Genomic DNA, 18438 nt, shown 5'->3' on the forward strand with positions numbered 1-18438 from the left:
GTCAAGAGTTTTTTTTCGATTTTTTTTTGCAGATTGTATGAAGTGAGTAATCGATTCCTCCGTCATACCAAATGGGTTCCGAACAATCTCAACTCCAGCAGGCGGAGGGCACCGGAGCGCTTCGAAACACCGGTCAACGTGCTCAATCAAGCAATGCAACACCAACGCCAATGCGTTCGGCCACCGGTCCGAAACTTCTCCGCGGCAACACCATCGCAGCGACCGAAATATCGGCACTCAGTTTGGAAGACGGTGATGGACCTTCCTATTCGGGCACACCATCTTCTGCGTACATCTGTGATTCGAGACCGGTGTCGCCTCCGATGAGTGTGTGTTCTGATTCCGATCTACCGTACATATCATACACCGATCGACCCATAGGAGGTAAGAAAAGCCACGATTTATTGAAATGAGCGAAGCTCACAGAAATGATTTACTTACCGCACAGCACAACAAACAACTCAATAAATATGATCCAGTGCCTTTTACGGTGTTTCTGTTTCTTTCTTCGTTCGTACAGATTCGCCCAAATTACGTAATAAGCAGCAGGCGAAGAGCGGTGGGAAGATACGCCCTAACAGTGCCATCGTAGGAAGAACACAGGAAGCGTTCCGCAACACTACCAGCAACAGTGCCGGCATTATTGGTAGACCTCGGCCGAACTCCACCGCACACAGCATCGTGGTGGTAAAATCGGCCACCGTTAAGGAAACCAGCATCGAGAAAGATGACGACATCGTACGGCTGCAGGTAAGTCGCCAGCCAACGCATGCTCTAAAGAAAAGTGCTTTCCCAGCTAATTATGCACGGAACGTACGACAACTTGGGACTTCCAGTTGTCGAAAAAAAAGCCTAGCAGCTATTGCTGGGTACAATGTGATAACCTTTCCAATGAGAATTGTGATAAATGGGCTGTGATATTCATAACCTGAAAGATGTTTCTTTGACCATTGGATGAACCGAGACAGATTTAAAGCAAAAGCAGTATTTTCTGCGATCGCAAGATAAAGATAAATCACAGTGATTGTATAACCTTTATGAGAAAAGCAAAAAAAAAGGCAAAATGAATTTCCGAACTACAAAACGAATCTCCAGTACCGTCTGTACAGGAATCCGGTTGATTTCTATGGTCAGTCATCTTTGTTTTCACATTCACACACATATTTTTTGCTCGTGCTTTGTCAAACTAGACCTTGAGCTCGCAACAAATTACACTCGCTGCACCTAACGTTCCTCAATCCTAATTATTCATTTAACCTCATTAACATTGACGAGGATTCTATACGGACGGCGATCGCTGACATGAAGGCTTCTACCTCTTCTGGCCCTGATGGCTTACTGGAAGGTTAACTTGAAAAAATGCTTCACTGAAGAAGTTTTTTCGAACCTATGGAAGGCTTATTTTGTTTTTGCAATCTATAAGAAATATGACAAAAAAGAAAATAAACAACTACCATGGCATCACATCTCTTAGTGCGGTTCCTAAATTGTTTGAAAAAGTTATTCTGACATTGATTCTGAACCACTGTAAGCTGTCCATTGTCGATACTCAACATGGTTTTATGCCTAAGCCCTCCATAGCCACAAACATAGTGGCGTTTATGTCCTACGTATGTCTCCTCTGTCTTTGATATAATATCATGATTGTTAAATTGAAAGAACATGGATTCGGTTCGACTGTTCTTCGATGTCCTGTCCTGCAATCATACCTTAGCAGTGAAAATTGGCGATCACGTTTCCAATGAGTTTGTCGTATCGTCCGGAATTCTGCAGGGCGGCCGTCTAGGTACCTTAATGTTTTTTTCTGTACTTCAACGACGTCCTGACAAATGTTCGACCATTACTCTAACGAAAATCGTGCTTAATCTAGCAGTGAGATGATACCTTTTTGGTATCATCTGCATGTGTTTTTTGCATGAATATTCTTCGGTGTTTTAGTTATCATGACATTATTTTAACGACCGTCGTTTCAAGCGGCAATTTAAAGTTCTATTTACTCTGTAATGTCGAAACTGCAAATCGGATCGAATTTGAATCTAAACGTATAATAATCGATTGAACATTCCACGAGATGTCGAAATAAGTTCCACTTTAGAGTTTACGGTTATTTACGATACTACCAGAACCGGTATTCAGGAACCAGCATAACCGAAAATTGCAATAGTTTTGAGGCCAACTTTGAAGTTTTTTTGGATTGTCATCTTCTATATCGGTTGGAATTTTAAAAACTGATCACCCTGTAATTCCAGAATCGGATAAAATTCATTAATTTTGTATGGGACCATAAATCCTTTAATTTGAATTTTTGTAGTTGAAATTTGATTTGGACTGTTTTGAGAAAACGATTGAGTTTTGAGAAACGATTCGATACTGGAACCGGAATTCTAAAATCGGTGTAGCCGAAGTCAGTTAAATCCACCTCAAGAGCTGTATAGTTTACATTTGATTCAAACTGTTTCAAAATCAGTGTAGACATCTTTGAGAAATCGTAGTGCGAATTAAATTGTTGGGTACCTTTCGAATCGATAACTGAATTCCGCAAAAACTGAGATAAGTTTATTTGGTTATCGACTATTCAAATCTACAAACCCGATAAACCTAATAAAGGCTATAGCAATATAAGCATGTGAAATCTTCCCCCACAGAGAATTCATATTGTTATACCACATTCGAAAGGTCATAGACTGGAAAAAAAGTTCTCAAAGTTTCAACCCTTTAACTGCCATATTGACGGAGCTAGGGTGGTTCTATTGATTTTTATTTTATTTCATTTTTGAAAAAACCGCTCCTCCGAAAAATTTAAAAAAAGATCAGGTATATTTACGGCATTATGTTTTTCTTTCATTAAAAAATACTTGAAAGTTTTGAAACATATTTTTTCCCTTTTCCAATTTTTGCACCACCCTGGATTTTTTTAGTGATAAATAAAGAACATGTTAAAGTGGTATGTTTTCATATTTTTAAAAAAATGTGGACGACCACAATATTTGACTTTTTCTAAAAAATAAGTAACAGTCGACCATGCGTTCACATCAAATTCTGAGAAAAGGAAACGCATGGTGCTTTATTCTAGCAGCTTCTAGTAGTAGTCAACCATGCGTTCCCATCAAGTTCTGTTAGAAGGAAATATATTAACGTCGTGAGTATCACACATATGAAATTCGGTTACGGCATTCAAGAACTAGAGCGGGAGTCAGTTTTTAACGTGTTTGTGATGGATGTAATGAAAGAATTATGAAAGAAAGAAGAAAGATTTTATTACAGTGTCAAAAGTTATCATAAAGATATGTTATCGAGGGATGTCTATAGTTTTCTGGAAATCAGTATCAATCAGTTAGAATCAACTCAGTAAGTGATTATTCTCTCTCAGAGGAACGCCTCCAGGTTTTTACTGGTTTGATATGGCCAAATATCATTGAAATTCGTGATATGCTGGTGTCAATGGAAAAGATTTGGTCGTATTTTTGTTCAAATTGCGAACGGGAAGTTCTAATAAGGTAATATCATCAATCCTTGGATTGGAACGAAAGCAACAAGTATCGGAATATAGTAGCTCTGGAATAGAAGCTTTTGAGAAAGATGTTCTGCTAAGCAATTTTGGATTTAAAGCTTCATCACGAGATGACCTAATTAAGACACACAGATCACAAATAGGCTATTCGGGCCCGTAATAAGTTGTATTTAATTTTTTCAAAGCTTAAAAGTGCTATATCGAGTACACTCCAAATTCGACTGGATATTTGGGAATCCAGCACCGTTGCTGTGAATGCGCTATCGGCAATAGAACTGTTGGTTGCTGTTCACACGTGGCCGCCATTATTTACTAAACATTAAACATTCTTGAATGCATGCTTAGTGAAGTCACAAAATAACTCTAAAATTCAAAAATTTCTGTAAAAATACAAAGTATCTTTAGATTATAATAAATATGATTAAATTTCCTGTTAAACACTTTTATTGAAGCAATATTCAATCGATTGGTGTTCAAAATGCTCAGCTGTATTTAGCATTCTTCGAATACTTCTAATATTTTAAAATTTCTGTGAAAATATCGATTTTTTGAGACATTTTCAGTAAAGTTGAAATTGATTTCTTCTAAAACATATATCTGATGTCAAATGCAATCTATTGGTATATAAAAATTCATATGTCGTCGCATTGAATATAAAGATACGTCCAAAATACCAAGTTTTCGATAATTTATGCTTGGACTTTTCGTTACATTTTTGATCATAACTTTCATTAACAAAGTGTAATTGGAAAATTTTCTGTTTCATTTATGTAGTTATAGACGTATCTGTCTAATGATAAACAAATTTTCAAAATCGGACTTCTAACAGCTGAGATATGACCAGCCAAAGTAAGCGTTCCCAGCAGACTTTAGTTGAAGCGTTTTTTCAACAAACTTTAGTTGAAACTTTTTATAATAACTTTGAATAGAATATTCGGTTTCCCGTCGATTCAAATGGATTTCGTTCCGAATGAATTTATCTTTCTAATGGTAAAAAAAGGTTTTGAAATCGGCCCAAAAATGGCTAACATATAATCAGTCAAAATTAGCGCTCCCACTTTTTTTACCATTTCGGAGTGTTGAGGTATTCGGAGTGTTGAGGGACTGTTTTACTAAGATTTAAGGTAGAACCTCAAGCATACAACAGCACTAATCGTGAGTTCGAATCACAAATTGAAAAGTTAACTTTTTTAGTTGTAGTAAATTTATGACACTTTTTGAGAACAATGACAGGAAAAATACTTTCACCTTCATCCTGTTTACTACGATCTCCACACGCAAAAATCATCGGTCTAAAATGGCGAAAAAAACACCATTTACTGTTGCCAATAGATACCATTATCGATAGACACACCTTTACACATGCGAGCTTCTTCGGTCAATAATCTTTTGAACAGCTAAAAAATACACTGTGAACAGGATGAACAATTAGTTGCAAATGTCTAGTATGAAAAAAACATGACTCTCTGAAACACGCATCGAAAGCTGTACCGTTCGAGGCGGCAGGCGCATGATAGTGCACTCGTGCTTGAACAGTATTGAACTCGAATATCTTACTTTATGGCTTCGTATGTATGAATGTTAAAAATATTGTTTTCGGAATGATTACAAATACTCACTTTAGGACACGAACGCACGTGTAATGTTCCAGTTGTTGGAAGATTTGAATAAAAATCCAGGCAGTCACCATCTTAATCTATACTCAACTTTACTGTTGATATGAAAAGTCAAACCATCATTGAATGAGTCATTTTTTATTATGATTTAGTTTCAGTTTTGTGGAACCACCGATCGTTCAGTGGTGTTGTTATTCACATTACAAATAAAGTGTTGTTTGTTCCTTCCAAACGGAAACGAAATATATTTTGTTTTCGAATTTTTTTTTCGTTGCCAGAAAAAAAAAATTCAGAACTGGTTAGTGGTTTTAGATGATTCCTTTTTCGTTCGCTTGTACCGTTTGTCAACATTTTTCGTTTTGCATTTCTATGCAATGGTATATGGGCCGCCGCAATAAAAAAATAAAACAAAGCAAACCACTCACAGGCAATAGGCTGCTGTCAACAAGAATGTCTGCCACGCAAATCACCCTATTAGCTCACCCTAGCTCCTCTAGTTCTCTCACTCACTTGTGCTCGCTTTGGTCGTAACCGACAGACACACGGCACACTGCCTATTAATTCTATTTACAAATTTGGTAATCCGACACCCACGCGTTCCGTGGCCGAGTCGCGTACGGTCACCGGTTTCCGCTCGTCGGTATCGTCGTCGGCCATCGCCACACCATTGCGGAAATTAATACTGGACCGCAGATGGCGCTGGGAATTTCGTTTGCACTCCGGCATCTCCCCACCGCACGGCGTTCCCGGTGGACTGAAGTTGAAGTCAGTTGACTTGTAGCTCCGGTCGTCCTCGAAATCTTCGTAGCTTCCGGTGTAACGGGCGGAATAGTGGTACTCGGATGATGCCGGCGAATACTGCGGCTGCTGTCTTCGGGTTGTGCCTCCTCCGTTGCTAGTGTTGTTGGGCAACGGACTGGATCGTAACGGATCGTCGAATTCGGAAGTAGCAGCTGACTGTCGGTAACCGTTCGTCGGTTTGGGCGGGGAGTTCTGTGCGGATTTACTGTCCGGCGTCACATCGAAATCGTAGAAATGAAAATTTGATTTCAGTGTGTTCTGACGACGTGTTTTCGCCGCTTCACTGACGTCGTCGCACTGCTCCCGGAGAAATGCTGCTATTCTTAACTTCTCGTGTTGCCTTTCCCGTTCTAGCTGCGAAAACGAAGAGTCACATTCGTCGTTGAATTGGATGTTGGATCGTACGTTGCCCCGGTGTCGCTGCTGTCGGAGAACTTCGGATGTGTCCAGCTCGCTGGCAGGACTCGCACATTCCTTGTTGGGTGTTGACGAAGCAGTAGTAGACTGTCTCCGGCTGCTGGTGGTGTACGCATCCTGCGGATCCTGCTGGTACTCATCGGGCCAATAAAAGCTGGATTTCTGCCGATCGGGTCGATCCGTGGCCCGGTTTATCATCGCTTCCGTAAGGCCGTGGAAAAACTTTTGGCCTGCCATTTCGCACTGTGCACTACCGATCAAACTTCAGAGCATATTTTTCACGCTTTCCACCGAGAAATAACCGTTCGAAATGCCTTGCCAACCTCAGAACATAAATCACTACCGCCTTCGAACAACAACTATTTCGGAACCACCCGCGCGCGTCGTTGTTCACTGGTGATCTGCTCACTTCAACGCGAACTAACCGAATACGCCGTCGCTGTGCCGCTGCAGTGAAAAGCGCTGCGCCGAGAACCTGTTTCAGCTCCTTATGCGCAACGGTCGACCGATCAGCAGTGCAGTGTTCCCAGGTGGATTGAAAGTTTCCGGACTGTGAAGTGACAAACGGAAATCAGTTAGTAGAATCTTGTTAAAGAAATTAATTAAAAAAAAAAGATTCATCCTAAGTTTTGTTTGCGAAACATGTCATCATATCCCATTTCAACACTGCCTCCGTTCCGCAGTTGATCAAGTTCCATCTATCAACCGATTGTACCGTCGAAAAAAAAAGCAAAATACCGGCACTGGCTTTGAGAATGTGAAGCATTCCACTAATAAGCTTCCATCTGGCACCCTCTTCTCATTCGAGGGATCACTTGTTGCTGTTGCTGTTGCTGTTGTGTCGTCTCATTTCTCGTTTCTCCCGTCTCTCTTCGTACCCGGCAAGCCCACTTGTAAGCCCACTTTGGCTAAGCCAACACAATCGAGAAGCCAGGTCCAACAATGCGAACGAAACCGAAATTATTAGCCATGCAAATGTAAAACAGCGGGTTCGGTTTTCTTTCGCGGTTGTTTCGCTTGCCTAGGCACCTCAGGTCCAACGCTTGCCTGAGAGGTCCGGCCTGAAGTTGGCCCACCGGGGCTTGGCCGTCCCCGTCATACCTCAAATATGAAAGAAAAAATAAAAACATAAATGCGAGAAAAAAAAATATCGGTGGATCTTCGCGGGGAGGTTCTGGTTCGTCGCTCATCGTGATTGGAATGAACGTGTTAAGTTTACCTGCTGCTGATTTTGCTTCAGTTCTTTCATTAACGGTTTCAAGTCAGTGGCCGGAGAAAACGATTACCGACGACGACGAGCGTCTGCTTAAAAAAAAACAACCGAAAGGAAACCAAAATGAATTGGAAAAATTAAAGTCTTTCTTAAAACGGGTCTCAGTAGGCTTTTCTGTAAAAACTTATTCTGGGCCAACTGTAGGTCATACGTGGTTGATATTTCAGGTTGCCTAGTAACTTAGACTGTGCATACTGGCACATCACTATCTTTAGAAAAATTGCAATTGATTTTGCGATTTCTTAAACATTAGTAGGCACTAGGACAAAAATCATCTTCAAACTCATATTAGGCAAGTCCGAGTCGCGCAAAATGGAACCGTTTCTAAATCTTTTGGAACATTATATAAAATTACAGGACGAAAAGTAATTCCAAACCTCTAAAAGCCCAAATTTTCAGTTCTACACCACAAAAAAAAAACGATCGTGTTCTTCATGTCTAGATGAAGGTATTCCACTTTTCGTTCTTACAGATGCGTAGTGGAATTTTAGTACAGTTCAGTTGCATCGGAATCTCATCCTCAACTATCAGTAACTTAAAAGATTTTATCATGCGATAAAACATAAAAATCAATCTACTTACAGGAATAATTCAACAAATCACAGCTTTCCGATCCAGGAAGTGGTGGTTTTCTGAGCAAAACAAAGTAAAATTATGAGTTATGATTATTGAAAAATAACGGCACATGATTTCGATACCAAACAACATAGGTTGACATAGTAATCTTACTTTGTTTTCAGGTCGGAAACATGCGCAGTTTGACGGTCGGTCTCTTTTATGAACCCGTAGTTGAATTAGAAAATCCAATGAAAGATTTATGTGAAACGATTCGAACATTCGAACCTTAGTATGCCTAGTAATAACTTCAAAGCATACAACACAACATTCTTACTTTAGCAGGTGTTTGTAGAATGAAACAAAAATCATTCAAATAAGTGTTTCGTTCAATATTCAAGACGTGTTTATTTTATCAATAAGAACAATAAGAACAATAATAACAATAACGAATAACGAATAACGAATAACGAATAACGAATAAAGAATAACGAATAACGAAGTTTTCTTGGGAACTCCGTTCTGAGGTTTATGAATCAATCTTTATTCAAGAGTACAAGAATCAATCTTTATTTAAGAAGTACAATTGTAGGTCAACAAAAGGGGCATTAACGCTATCATCTTTCATTTGTCTTCATTTTAAATCAATTCTAATTACGATTTCAAAACGATTCCAGAATTCGGCGAAATGACCCTTTCGGCGAAACGGCATTCGGCGAAATGTCTTTCGGCAAAATGACCCTGATCCATCCATTACAACTCGGGTTTTACCCAGGCTATCCAAACCGTTGTGTAGCTTCAACCTTCAGATACAATTCCGAATTTGTGATTTGGAAAAATATGCATTAGTTTTCATACCAAGTACCAAGCGATGAAGTGACCAATTCAAAATCCAAAATTTCAGAAACCGCGAGGCCAAACTGTGCTATAATTCTTTCGATTATCGTCAACCATTCGCTAAAAATTGCTGCTTCAAAAATCAAAACGACTCTTCCCACGGTCTGTTGAAATCTTCATGAGTCTTCATCGAATGAATTGACATTCGATTGTGTTTGTCAATACAATGAAATAACGATATACTTTTGGATGGGAATTTGTTTTTTTTTAAACTTATTTCGTATCATCAATACAATAGAAGAATTCAGTGCTCTGCATGTCGAGCAAATCTGTCAATAACTTCATCGATAGAACCGCTTCAACCGTTGCAACTGAGACAGCAATTTGTTTTCAACTGCCATAAGCATAAGCCACTAAAGCCTTTCCTTACATACAAGGTCTCACAGAGCCAAACATGACAAAGAGTATAAATCTCAGAGCTGAGCTGGTTAATTCATTCACTTCTTGAATTTGTGCAGTAACTTATGTGTACGAAAAAAAACACTAACACAGCGACAAAAGATACTTGAAATTTCGATGCACAAAGCAAACTACTAGAGTTCAGAGCGCCACATATCGTCTACGGGAATGCGATATGAAAATATCGTTTAGCTGTCATTGACCAGCAACCGTAAGTAGCTTAGGGTGAATTTGAGGATAAGTCGCTCATTATTTTATATTCGGTACCATCCGACCTGCTTTCATCGAAAAAATTGAGTATCTAACAAATAATTGATCGCGGATGGGAATGCTTAATTCCTTGAATTTGATCAGTTCTGCAGTGCACGAGGTGCACATGAGGATGAGACACCACTGGTAAAGACATGTCGGCCTAACTTTCTTATTTAAATTCTTGCTTATAATAATTTCTACTTCGTCGATAGCATCTAAGAATAGAACAGGTTCGTAAAAACGTTCACAATTTACAGATGATAAATTCAACGAAAATAGGATATTGTCAAATTTACATGGCAACGGAATCGCTCTGATTCGGCTTACTGTAATTACCCATTGAACTGCAATGAAATCATGTTCAACACTTCACCCTAACCAGACAAAGAATCTTTTAAAAATTATAAACAAAACAAAACAACAGAACCAGTATTACCATAGCAACTTTAAGTGAAGTTGATCGTTAGATACATTTTCTTTTAGTTTTCTAAGGTGAACAGACGAATAGGTTAGGCTGAATTGATCTTTCGGTGAAACCTTTTCTGTAGGATCTAGGGGTATTATTATTAGTGTTTGGTATTGAAACAAAGAAGAGAAGGTATTGAAAAGCAATGTTCATATCATACTTACTTTACTTTTACAATAATCGATCTTGAACCTCCGTTCACCAATCGCTCTGTACTCCCACTGTATGTGAATCTGCTTCGATTGCGCACACCCAGCATGTGCGAGGTCTACCCCGCAGTCGACGACCTCTCCCAGGATCTCTGCTGAGCATCACGTAGGCCATTCTCTCTTCCGGCATTCTTGCTACAGGTCCAGCCCACTGTAGTCAGCTGTGTTCTATAAGCCTTCCAAAGTTTGTACTTAGTGCAGCTCTTGTTATTATATTGTTATCATAAGTTTTACCTTTTCTTATGATTTAGTTATGTGTATCTGTTCGGGTCGTGATTCATGCATCTGCGCCGTTCTCCATTCTCTTCTTTACCACCGAGTATTGAGGGCAGGATTTTTCAGACGCCGAATACACAAACATATGTTTCTCTCAACGACCGGCATGGTACCGTATAGGTCAACAGGCATTATCAACGACTTGCATAGAGCAAGTGCAAGTTACGGGACTTCAGCTGGTTGCGGAGAAAGCCCTATTAGCAGTTGGAACACGCCTTTTTGCTTCGTGGCTAATATCATTATTGCATGCCATAAGTGTTCCGAAACTTTTTTGAACTTTTCAACTACCTCGTATCGTACCCCATTAATATCCACCTCGGATCCTTCAACGTTTGGTCTGCTCCGTTATCTACATGCCATCATGTACATAGCCCTGGTAGACTTTATCGTCAACCCTATTCTCGTAGCTTCTTTCTTGAAGGGCACAAAAGCCCCTTCCACAGCTCTACGATCCACACCATTAATATCAATGTCGTTCGAAAAAACAAGGAGCATGTGAGACTTATTCTGTTAGGTTTCGTATTTCTGCACGCCAACAACAAATTTGAGAGCGCGTGGCCTTGCTTCAATCCATCAAACGTCACGGAAGCATCGGCATCGGTCATACCAGCTATCTTGACGCTTGATTTCGATCAATTAGCTTTGTCGAAAAGCCATTGTCTAGCATGGTCTGACACAATTCGTTGCTTTGAGATCTACAAACAGGTGATGAGTCCAAAAGTTGTGCTCCCGAAACGTATCGAGAATTTGTCGCAAACTGAACATTTGGTCCGTCGTGGAACGTCCTTCTCGGAAACCGCTTTGGTATTCGTCGACAAAGGATTCTGCCAATGGACGTAGACTGCTGAACTGAACTTTAGAATGTACCTTGTGGACGGTACTGAGGAGTGTTATGTCTCGATAGTTTCTACAATCAAGTCGATGACCCTTTTTGTAGATAGGACATATGATAATACACAGTTCAGCCAGTCCGAAGGGATTTCCTCTCCTTCCCAGATCATTCCGATCACTTGATGGAGTGCGTGGTATAGCCACTCGCTTTGAACTTTGAAAAATTCCGCCGGGATCCCGTCCTTCCCAGCGGCCTTCTCATTTTTAAGTTGTCTAACCGCTTTTCGTATTTCGTCTAGCGTGGGTGTTCGTGCTGTCTTTTATCGATTGTTCATTTAATAGTCACTCGAAGTGCTCCTTCCACCTGGCAACCTCTGATCTTTGTCGGTCGACAGATTTCCGTCTCGGTCGTTGATCATGTACCCATTCTTTTCGTGAAGAATGGACAATCGTGCTCGAATATTGCATACAACCCGATAGTGGTCGAAATCTATGTTTTTATAGCATTTTTTAAAAAATAATCAAAATATAATAATAGAACAAAAGTTATAAACGTAGGTTTCATTATAAACGTATAGAAAATAATTACAGTGAGTATCCAGAAAATGAATTTTTCAAAACGACGTTGACACTTCTGCAGTGTCACGCCTACTTTGATCAGATTGATAATTTCTGAGTACGAAATCCATCTTCATTTTGCGAAAGTATTATTCGTACTCACTCGAAATACGCTCACAATTTCCAAAGCAAATCGGGCTACTTTTGTGAACTTTCCAAAAACTTTTCAATCCCGTCACGTATTCGAGTGTTCAGATTCCGGCTGCTGAAGATCAATTTTTATGGGACCTTACCGGTTCATGCTACTTGAATTTCAAACAGGAACCGTTAATGGGAGTTGAGCTCCGCGGGGGCCCGAGAACTGGATTAGTAGCGTTATCGGCGTATAGTTTTACATATCAGGTTTGCTGATAGGGAAATGATTCAGCAGATAGTTTGCTGTTTTTATTTCACCGTTTTTTTCCAGAGCTAAACGAGAACCCTAACCGTTGTCGGCTTTGATGAAAAGAAAATACCCTTACGGACATTTGTTCACATGAATGTGTTCAACGGGCGCGATCATTACACGATCACTTGTAGTTGGTAGTGAACGCTTATCATCTCGTGCTTGTGCCAAATAGCCAGTGAGCTAAGGCAGTAGTAAGTACGTTTCCGAGTTCTGTTATTTGCCGTACGACGTGCCTTCGATTCAGGTGTTCTGACGGTAAGTGGTCTATCATTGAACGGTTGTTCGGTTTGTTGATTATTCCGGTATGATCCTCATCCAGGAATTGATTGAATTGAATGAGAGTGTGAGGAGGATAAACACCGGCATTGGATTATACTCTTCCAACTAATATTAACACCGACCGTGTACCGTTTTCGGAGTACATGTTTAAACAGTATAATTTTAGACTTTGGCTTGCAGTCGAACGATGTGCCCATTCTGGACCAGATAAGGTGGAGGCGAACGACAACACCTACGACCAAACTGGATCACCGTGCCTGTTAGTTTGTTGTAGGCAGATTTATGACCTTGCTTTGTACAGCGCTTGGTGACTGCGCCATTAGGGAAGCATGGGGTCTTGTTCGCGGCGCTGCACATAAACTAATGACTAAATGGCACGATATCGAAATAAACTAGTGAATTTAACAACAGCGCGGAAATTCCGCCACATCCCAGACAAGGCGGTTACGATGTCAAATTATGATTGGTGCGATTGGAATGTTCGTTTTGAAACACGAATCCACCATCCCCTAGGCCGACTCGGTTGTCGTTGGCATAATGCCGTAGTAATGAGTTAAATCCACGATTGAAGCTAGTAGACATTTAGCACCGCATAAAATGCCGATCCGAATGCCGCCTCTGCACGACAAGTGCCTTCAGTTGCTTGCCAGTCGGTAGTGCATGGTGCTTTTTGTTGTTTGAATTTAATTTTTCCTACCTACAAGTAACTAAGTACCACAGTAATGCAATGGAAATTCGATCCTGGTGTCTTGATTAAGTCTGGCTCACCAGCCGGTGGTGCCACTTTTTTTTTGGAAGCAGCACGATTCCCGAGGCGTCCAATGATCGACTACGCAAATGTTTTACATAATGTTGCAACGGTTTCAGTTTAATCTATGCAACGGTCTCGTATTAGTTTGACATTTCGCGGACCGAAGCAGGCTTGTCCGAAACTAGCTGCACGCAGAGAAAAAAATTGTAATGATAATCAATTTTACTCAGTGGGTTAGTTTGTTTCACACGACATTTAGATAAAAATAACAAATATTTTTCTTGTGCGTTCCTAGTCAATTTCTTGACAAACAATTTCACAGTGAATTCAATTTGAAAAATTTGTTATGAATGAACAAACTTTCGATAAAGTTAAGTATTGTTGCGCTTCAAATTAACAAATCTAATATTTTTTTTATTTTTATTTTTTTCTTATAAACAAAAAATGAAATTGATAATAGTTTGACATCTTATTTCTAAACCTGGAGTAGTACAATTGAAACACTACTTTAAAATATTCAAGAAATGGTTATAAAAAAAAAACTAACTATTTCCAATTAGGAGATCAAAGCAATATAATATTTTCGAGATTATACCTTTCTTCGATGTGTACTTTTCAATAAATAATGTATCGTTTTTCAGTAAAAAGTTCCAAAATTTGATCAATCGGATAGGTGTAAGGTTTGAAGGGGAAGTGAGTGTATGGAATTTCTGAAATCGATTTTTTATACCAAATGTCTTAGAATAGAATGAAACGTCAAGATCTAGTGTCATCTCGAAAAAAATTTCTTTTGAATAAAAATCGACTTCATAACGACGGAACGTAGAAAAATCTTTAGGTTTCCGAAATCGAAAAAGAAATGTTTTGATGCCAAAAGTCTTAGAATTGTCTGAAACGTTGAAATCCAGTGTCATCTCAAAAAAAGTTTTGACTGGGAAATAATTTTGAGAAAATTTTTTCATTCCAAAAGTCTTTTTCCGGATAACACAAAATCTAGACGTTTCATGTAATTCTGACGTTTGGCAATTGAAAAAAATCGGATATCTCAAAATCTTTCTCTCCCATAGTCTATTTTTCTCAAGAAATTATTCTAGACATTTGGCACCAAAAAAGATTTCGGAAATTTCATGTAAACCATCACAGTCAGCCTCCTCATATCCGATCGAGCTCAAATTTTTAATGGGGAATTTTTTTAGGTGCTTGAACTTTTGAGCACTACCGTTTCACGAAAGTGTAGATAAACCCAAGCTATTGGCATTGGCATTCTAAATTTATTCAGCAATACCGGAGTGGGGGAGTACTGTCATCGATAAAAACATAAAAACAATCATAAAAACAACAATCACAAAGTATGCTATGCAGCTGATTGAAAAGTATTACCCAATTCAGCTTGAATATATCATACAGAAGAAACAGGAGCCCAGGCTATCGCTGCGCCTGCTGTGTGTTCGAGACCTAGAAAATGCTGCGCTCCTATTACTTCTATAAATCAAATTCATGATAAATTGCGTTTTATTGGGTTTAATCTAAATAGTGAAGTGTAATCAACCAGCTAGAATAAGAATAGCCTTTCGTCGCTACAATCACGATTAGGAACGTGGAAAACAATATTGTTGCTCATATTGACTAAACTACGTTCATCAATAATATCGCAGTCATTATTTATCAGTTGCATAGTTAAACAGTGGAGTTCTTTTATTGACGAAAATATATTACTTAAATCCTGCACAAAATATTTCGGTTTCGAACTGAAGCGAGTAAATATTCAGCATCGAAGTATCATCGGAGACTCTTCTCTCTTTCGATGATTTCTCCAGCGATATTGCTGCGTCATCAAGTTTCGCTGACATAGAAAATCACTTGTGAACTTCGAGGTTTAAAGTGACTTTTTCAGTCTCTAAGTTTTTTCTTTGAAAATCTCTTGAACTGATTTTATCAACGAAACGAAGTTTTTCTGATCATGATTTTTCCAACACTGGTCCTGACTAAATGTCACATAGGAAGGTATAGTCTTCTTCAAACGCATGCCTTACAAAATCGAGGTGACAGTGGAAAAATTAGATAGAGATTATATATCTCGGTACGAGTGGAAAATCATGCACACGCACTTTTGTAGTAGTTGTAGTTGTTTCAACAACGAATTCAATTGCTTGGCACTCATTAAAGACATGAATATATATAACATTAGTAGTTTTGCTCAATTGAAGCGAAATTGTTGTTTTTTTAAGCAAAGCTTCCACGCATTTGTTTCTTAAGTAAAATTTCAAGTTCTTGTATCGAAGTTTGAACTTCGCACGGTTCAATGTTATATGTACTTTTTCGTACGTGATTCAAGAAGTTCCGGTAGTAGCAGCTCAAATAATCTGAAGAAGGATTCTAAAAAAATGAAATCGGAAAGATTTATTTGAGAAGACTGCTATCAAGCTTCATAGTAAACATTTTTGAGAAAGGCTTCTTTTTCTTTCACATTTTAAAGTAAATTATAACGAGAGTCTTAGCCATTCTGATGACGTCGCATAACCCCGACATTATATTCATTCTAGCTAAGTATTTAGGTTTCAAACAGCGACCGAATTTTTTTATTTTTATTTCTTATTATAATTTAAATTCTGAATTCCGATTGACTGTGTGATTTTTGTTCTGTATTTCAATCGAGTTCAAGCCTTCCATACAGTTTGAAATGTTTCAATTCGAACAAGATACAAAATCGGAATGAAAATTACACAAAAATGTGTAGTCTGTAATTTACTTTACTTATTTCAATTTCGGGAAGGTTATGTATTGGGTATTCATCCCTTTTGCTTAGAGTCCGTGTGATGGAACTATAGTTAGACAGAAGTTGAACCGGTAAAGTCTCAATCCTGTGTTGTGTGAGCAATTTAAACGAATGAAGCTACATTTTAGGAATCTCTTTTTAAAATTCCTTAAAACAACGGTTCTCGTCTTGTTTGACATCAAAGTTCACGTATTTTCTCTCTTCCCTTACGGTAGAGCATTCCGCAGTTTCTACCGGTGATGCGCGGTACCCTTTCACTGCCGGCCAATCGGGATCCGGAGGTGCTCGAGCGGCTCCAGCCGTCGCATCTGGCCAACATGTGCAGCCGATTGCAGACCCACTTCAACACCTGTGCGACTCAGGTTGGGGCGGAGCAGCACCAGATTACAAATAAAATCAAAGAGGTATGTTATAATGGAATCACTGATTTTTGGCAATATTAAGCAAACAATTTTTTTCTGTTTTTTAGGTTGACCAGGAAATCTCGAGTGCGCTAGCGCAGCTGGTGCAGAAGCAGAAACTTTACACTTCCTATGCGGAGACATTTTCCAAGGTGCGGCTCATATCGCAGCAGTTAACCCGCTGCAATGACCTTCTCAATCAGAACATTGAAAGTATGGAATATTTGAATAATTTACTTGACGTGGAAGACCGACTGGAACCGTTTGTGTGGAAAACGGAATAGTTATCAGGTGGCAGGACGGCCCGATTAGCCATTCTGTTTGTGTACATATATGTAGCGGTATATTGTGCTCTAGATTACGTTGCTTAAGCTTAAAATTTTCTCATTAAAAGTTAAAGAATTAAATCTACGGGTACGTTTTTTTTTACTCAACGTTAGTTTTATCATCTGTTTATCTGCTAGCAGTTGCTGTTAGTTACTCCAATTGTAATAAATTGTACGAGGGACAATTTTCACATTCCTTAATCAAAAGCATTCTCCACCGTTTTGGGTTCAGTTTGAAATTATAAAGTCAGTAACGTTCGGATGTGGTATTACAAAACTCTTCAACGGTTTTTCTCTATCACCAATTCTAACGGAATGCAGCGTTTGAAAATCGCGCTAAAAACTCGAAATTGCAGAACCTGAATCAGGATTCGAAACAATTTGGCTCAGGGAGAGATTGCAGCGGTTAAGGCATTTCAAAAGTGTGACACTTTCTTCAAATTCTACTAACGAGTTCTGTGAAGAGGTGAAGATGAAAGGGGAAGAAAACATTCATCGATTATTCAATACTGAACTATTTAGCAATTATATCCCAAACGGTATCCTGCTAGTTAAAATACTAAAGTTTGAAAATGAAAATAATTCGCTCTATCTACCTACACTACAAAAAAGACTAAAATTTCAATAACGATACTTTATTTTCGACTTGCCTTCAAATGACATCCAATGCCTCCTGCTTCTGAAGAGGCTCCATTTCACTATTCCTGGAAGATTGTTGCGGAGAATGGATTTTTTTCGAAGCTCCGCCCTCAATTCAATTAGGTTCTACACGACCACAGGCGCGGGAAATATGGGGAAACAAGGTACTTTTTGAATTAAGTTCACTCACCTACAAACAGTTCGATAACATTTATGTAAAATCGAACCAGCTTATCTCAACTTCCATAATTTCGTGGTAAACGATTGATTGACTTCGTGAAACAACCACCACAATTTATTTGCAGCAAGGATAAAAAACACTTCCAGAACAAATTCATTCATCAGGATCAAAATAATTTCATTGCACTCAAAATAAAACTTTTTTTACCACATACTCCACACAAGGAATTTTCGCATAACACGTGATATTGGCACTGAAATTTTATTCTTAAACAGCAAAACCACTGATGATTTTTTTCATTTTCTGCCAACACTCAAAGCACCGTCGCTCGCTGGCGCGATCGTAACTACACACGAACGCAACGCCGGCTACGATGGCCCGTCGATCGCGTGATTCGAAGAGACACAAAATGGCGGGTGAAAAAATTATTTCTTTTAAGAAATAAAAACTGCTGGACTATCCGTCCAATTTGGTGTCTAAAATACAACTGATTTATTTACAAATTTTTGATTAGTTTACATTTTTCTTATGTCTATGTTAGTTCTTTAATCTATACATTTTCCTCTCATTTGAGAG

At 38.9% G+C, this 18438-nt stretch overlaps 2 protein-coding genes across 2 annotated transcripts in view; one reads left to right on the forward strand and one right to left on the reverse strand.

The window, feature by feature from the left end:
- Positions 1-17127, forward strand: part of LOC131426231 (BLOC-1-related complex subunit 5) — a 29252-nt gene extending 12125 nt beyond the window's left edge. The window contains exons 2-5 of the mRNA XM_058588808.1: positions 33-384; positions 521-750; positions 16531-16719; positions 16785-17127. Coding sequence (XP_058444791.1) covers positions 72-384; positions 521-750; positions 16531-16719; positions 16785-17000 — 948 coding nt within the window. The 5' untranslated portion in view covers positions 33-71 and the 3' untranslated portion in view covers positions 17001-17127. The remainder of the gene's footprint in view (positions 1-32; positions 385-520; positions 751-16530; positions 16720-16784) is intronic.
- Positions 5247-6879, reverse strand: LOC131426232 (uncharacterized). Its single transcript, XM_058588809.1, has one exon. It carries the CDS (start codon positions 6580-6582, stop codon positions 5695-5697), a length of 888 nt encoding a protein of 295 aa, XP_058444792.1. The 5' UTR covers positions 6583-6879; the 3' UTR covers positions 5247-5694.
- Positions 17128-18438: the final 1311 nt, after the last annotated feature.

The sequence above is a fragment of the Malaya genurostris genome, chromosome 1 (assembly GCF_030247185.1).
Source record: "Malaya genurostris strain Urasoe2022 chromosome 1, Malgen_1.1, whole genome shotgun sequence".
In the NCBI taxonomy this organism is placed as follows: domain Eukaryota; kingdom Metazoa; phylum Arthropoda; class Insecta; order Diptera; family Culicidae; genus Malaya; species Malaya genurostris.

Excerpts from the sequence above, each read along its gene's own strand:
- LOC131426232 (XM_058588809.1), bottom strand. The coding sequence starts at position 6,582 with ATGGCAGGCCAAAAGTTTTTCCACGGCCTTACGGAAGCGATGATAAAC.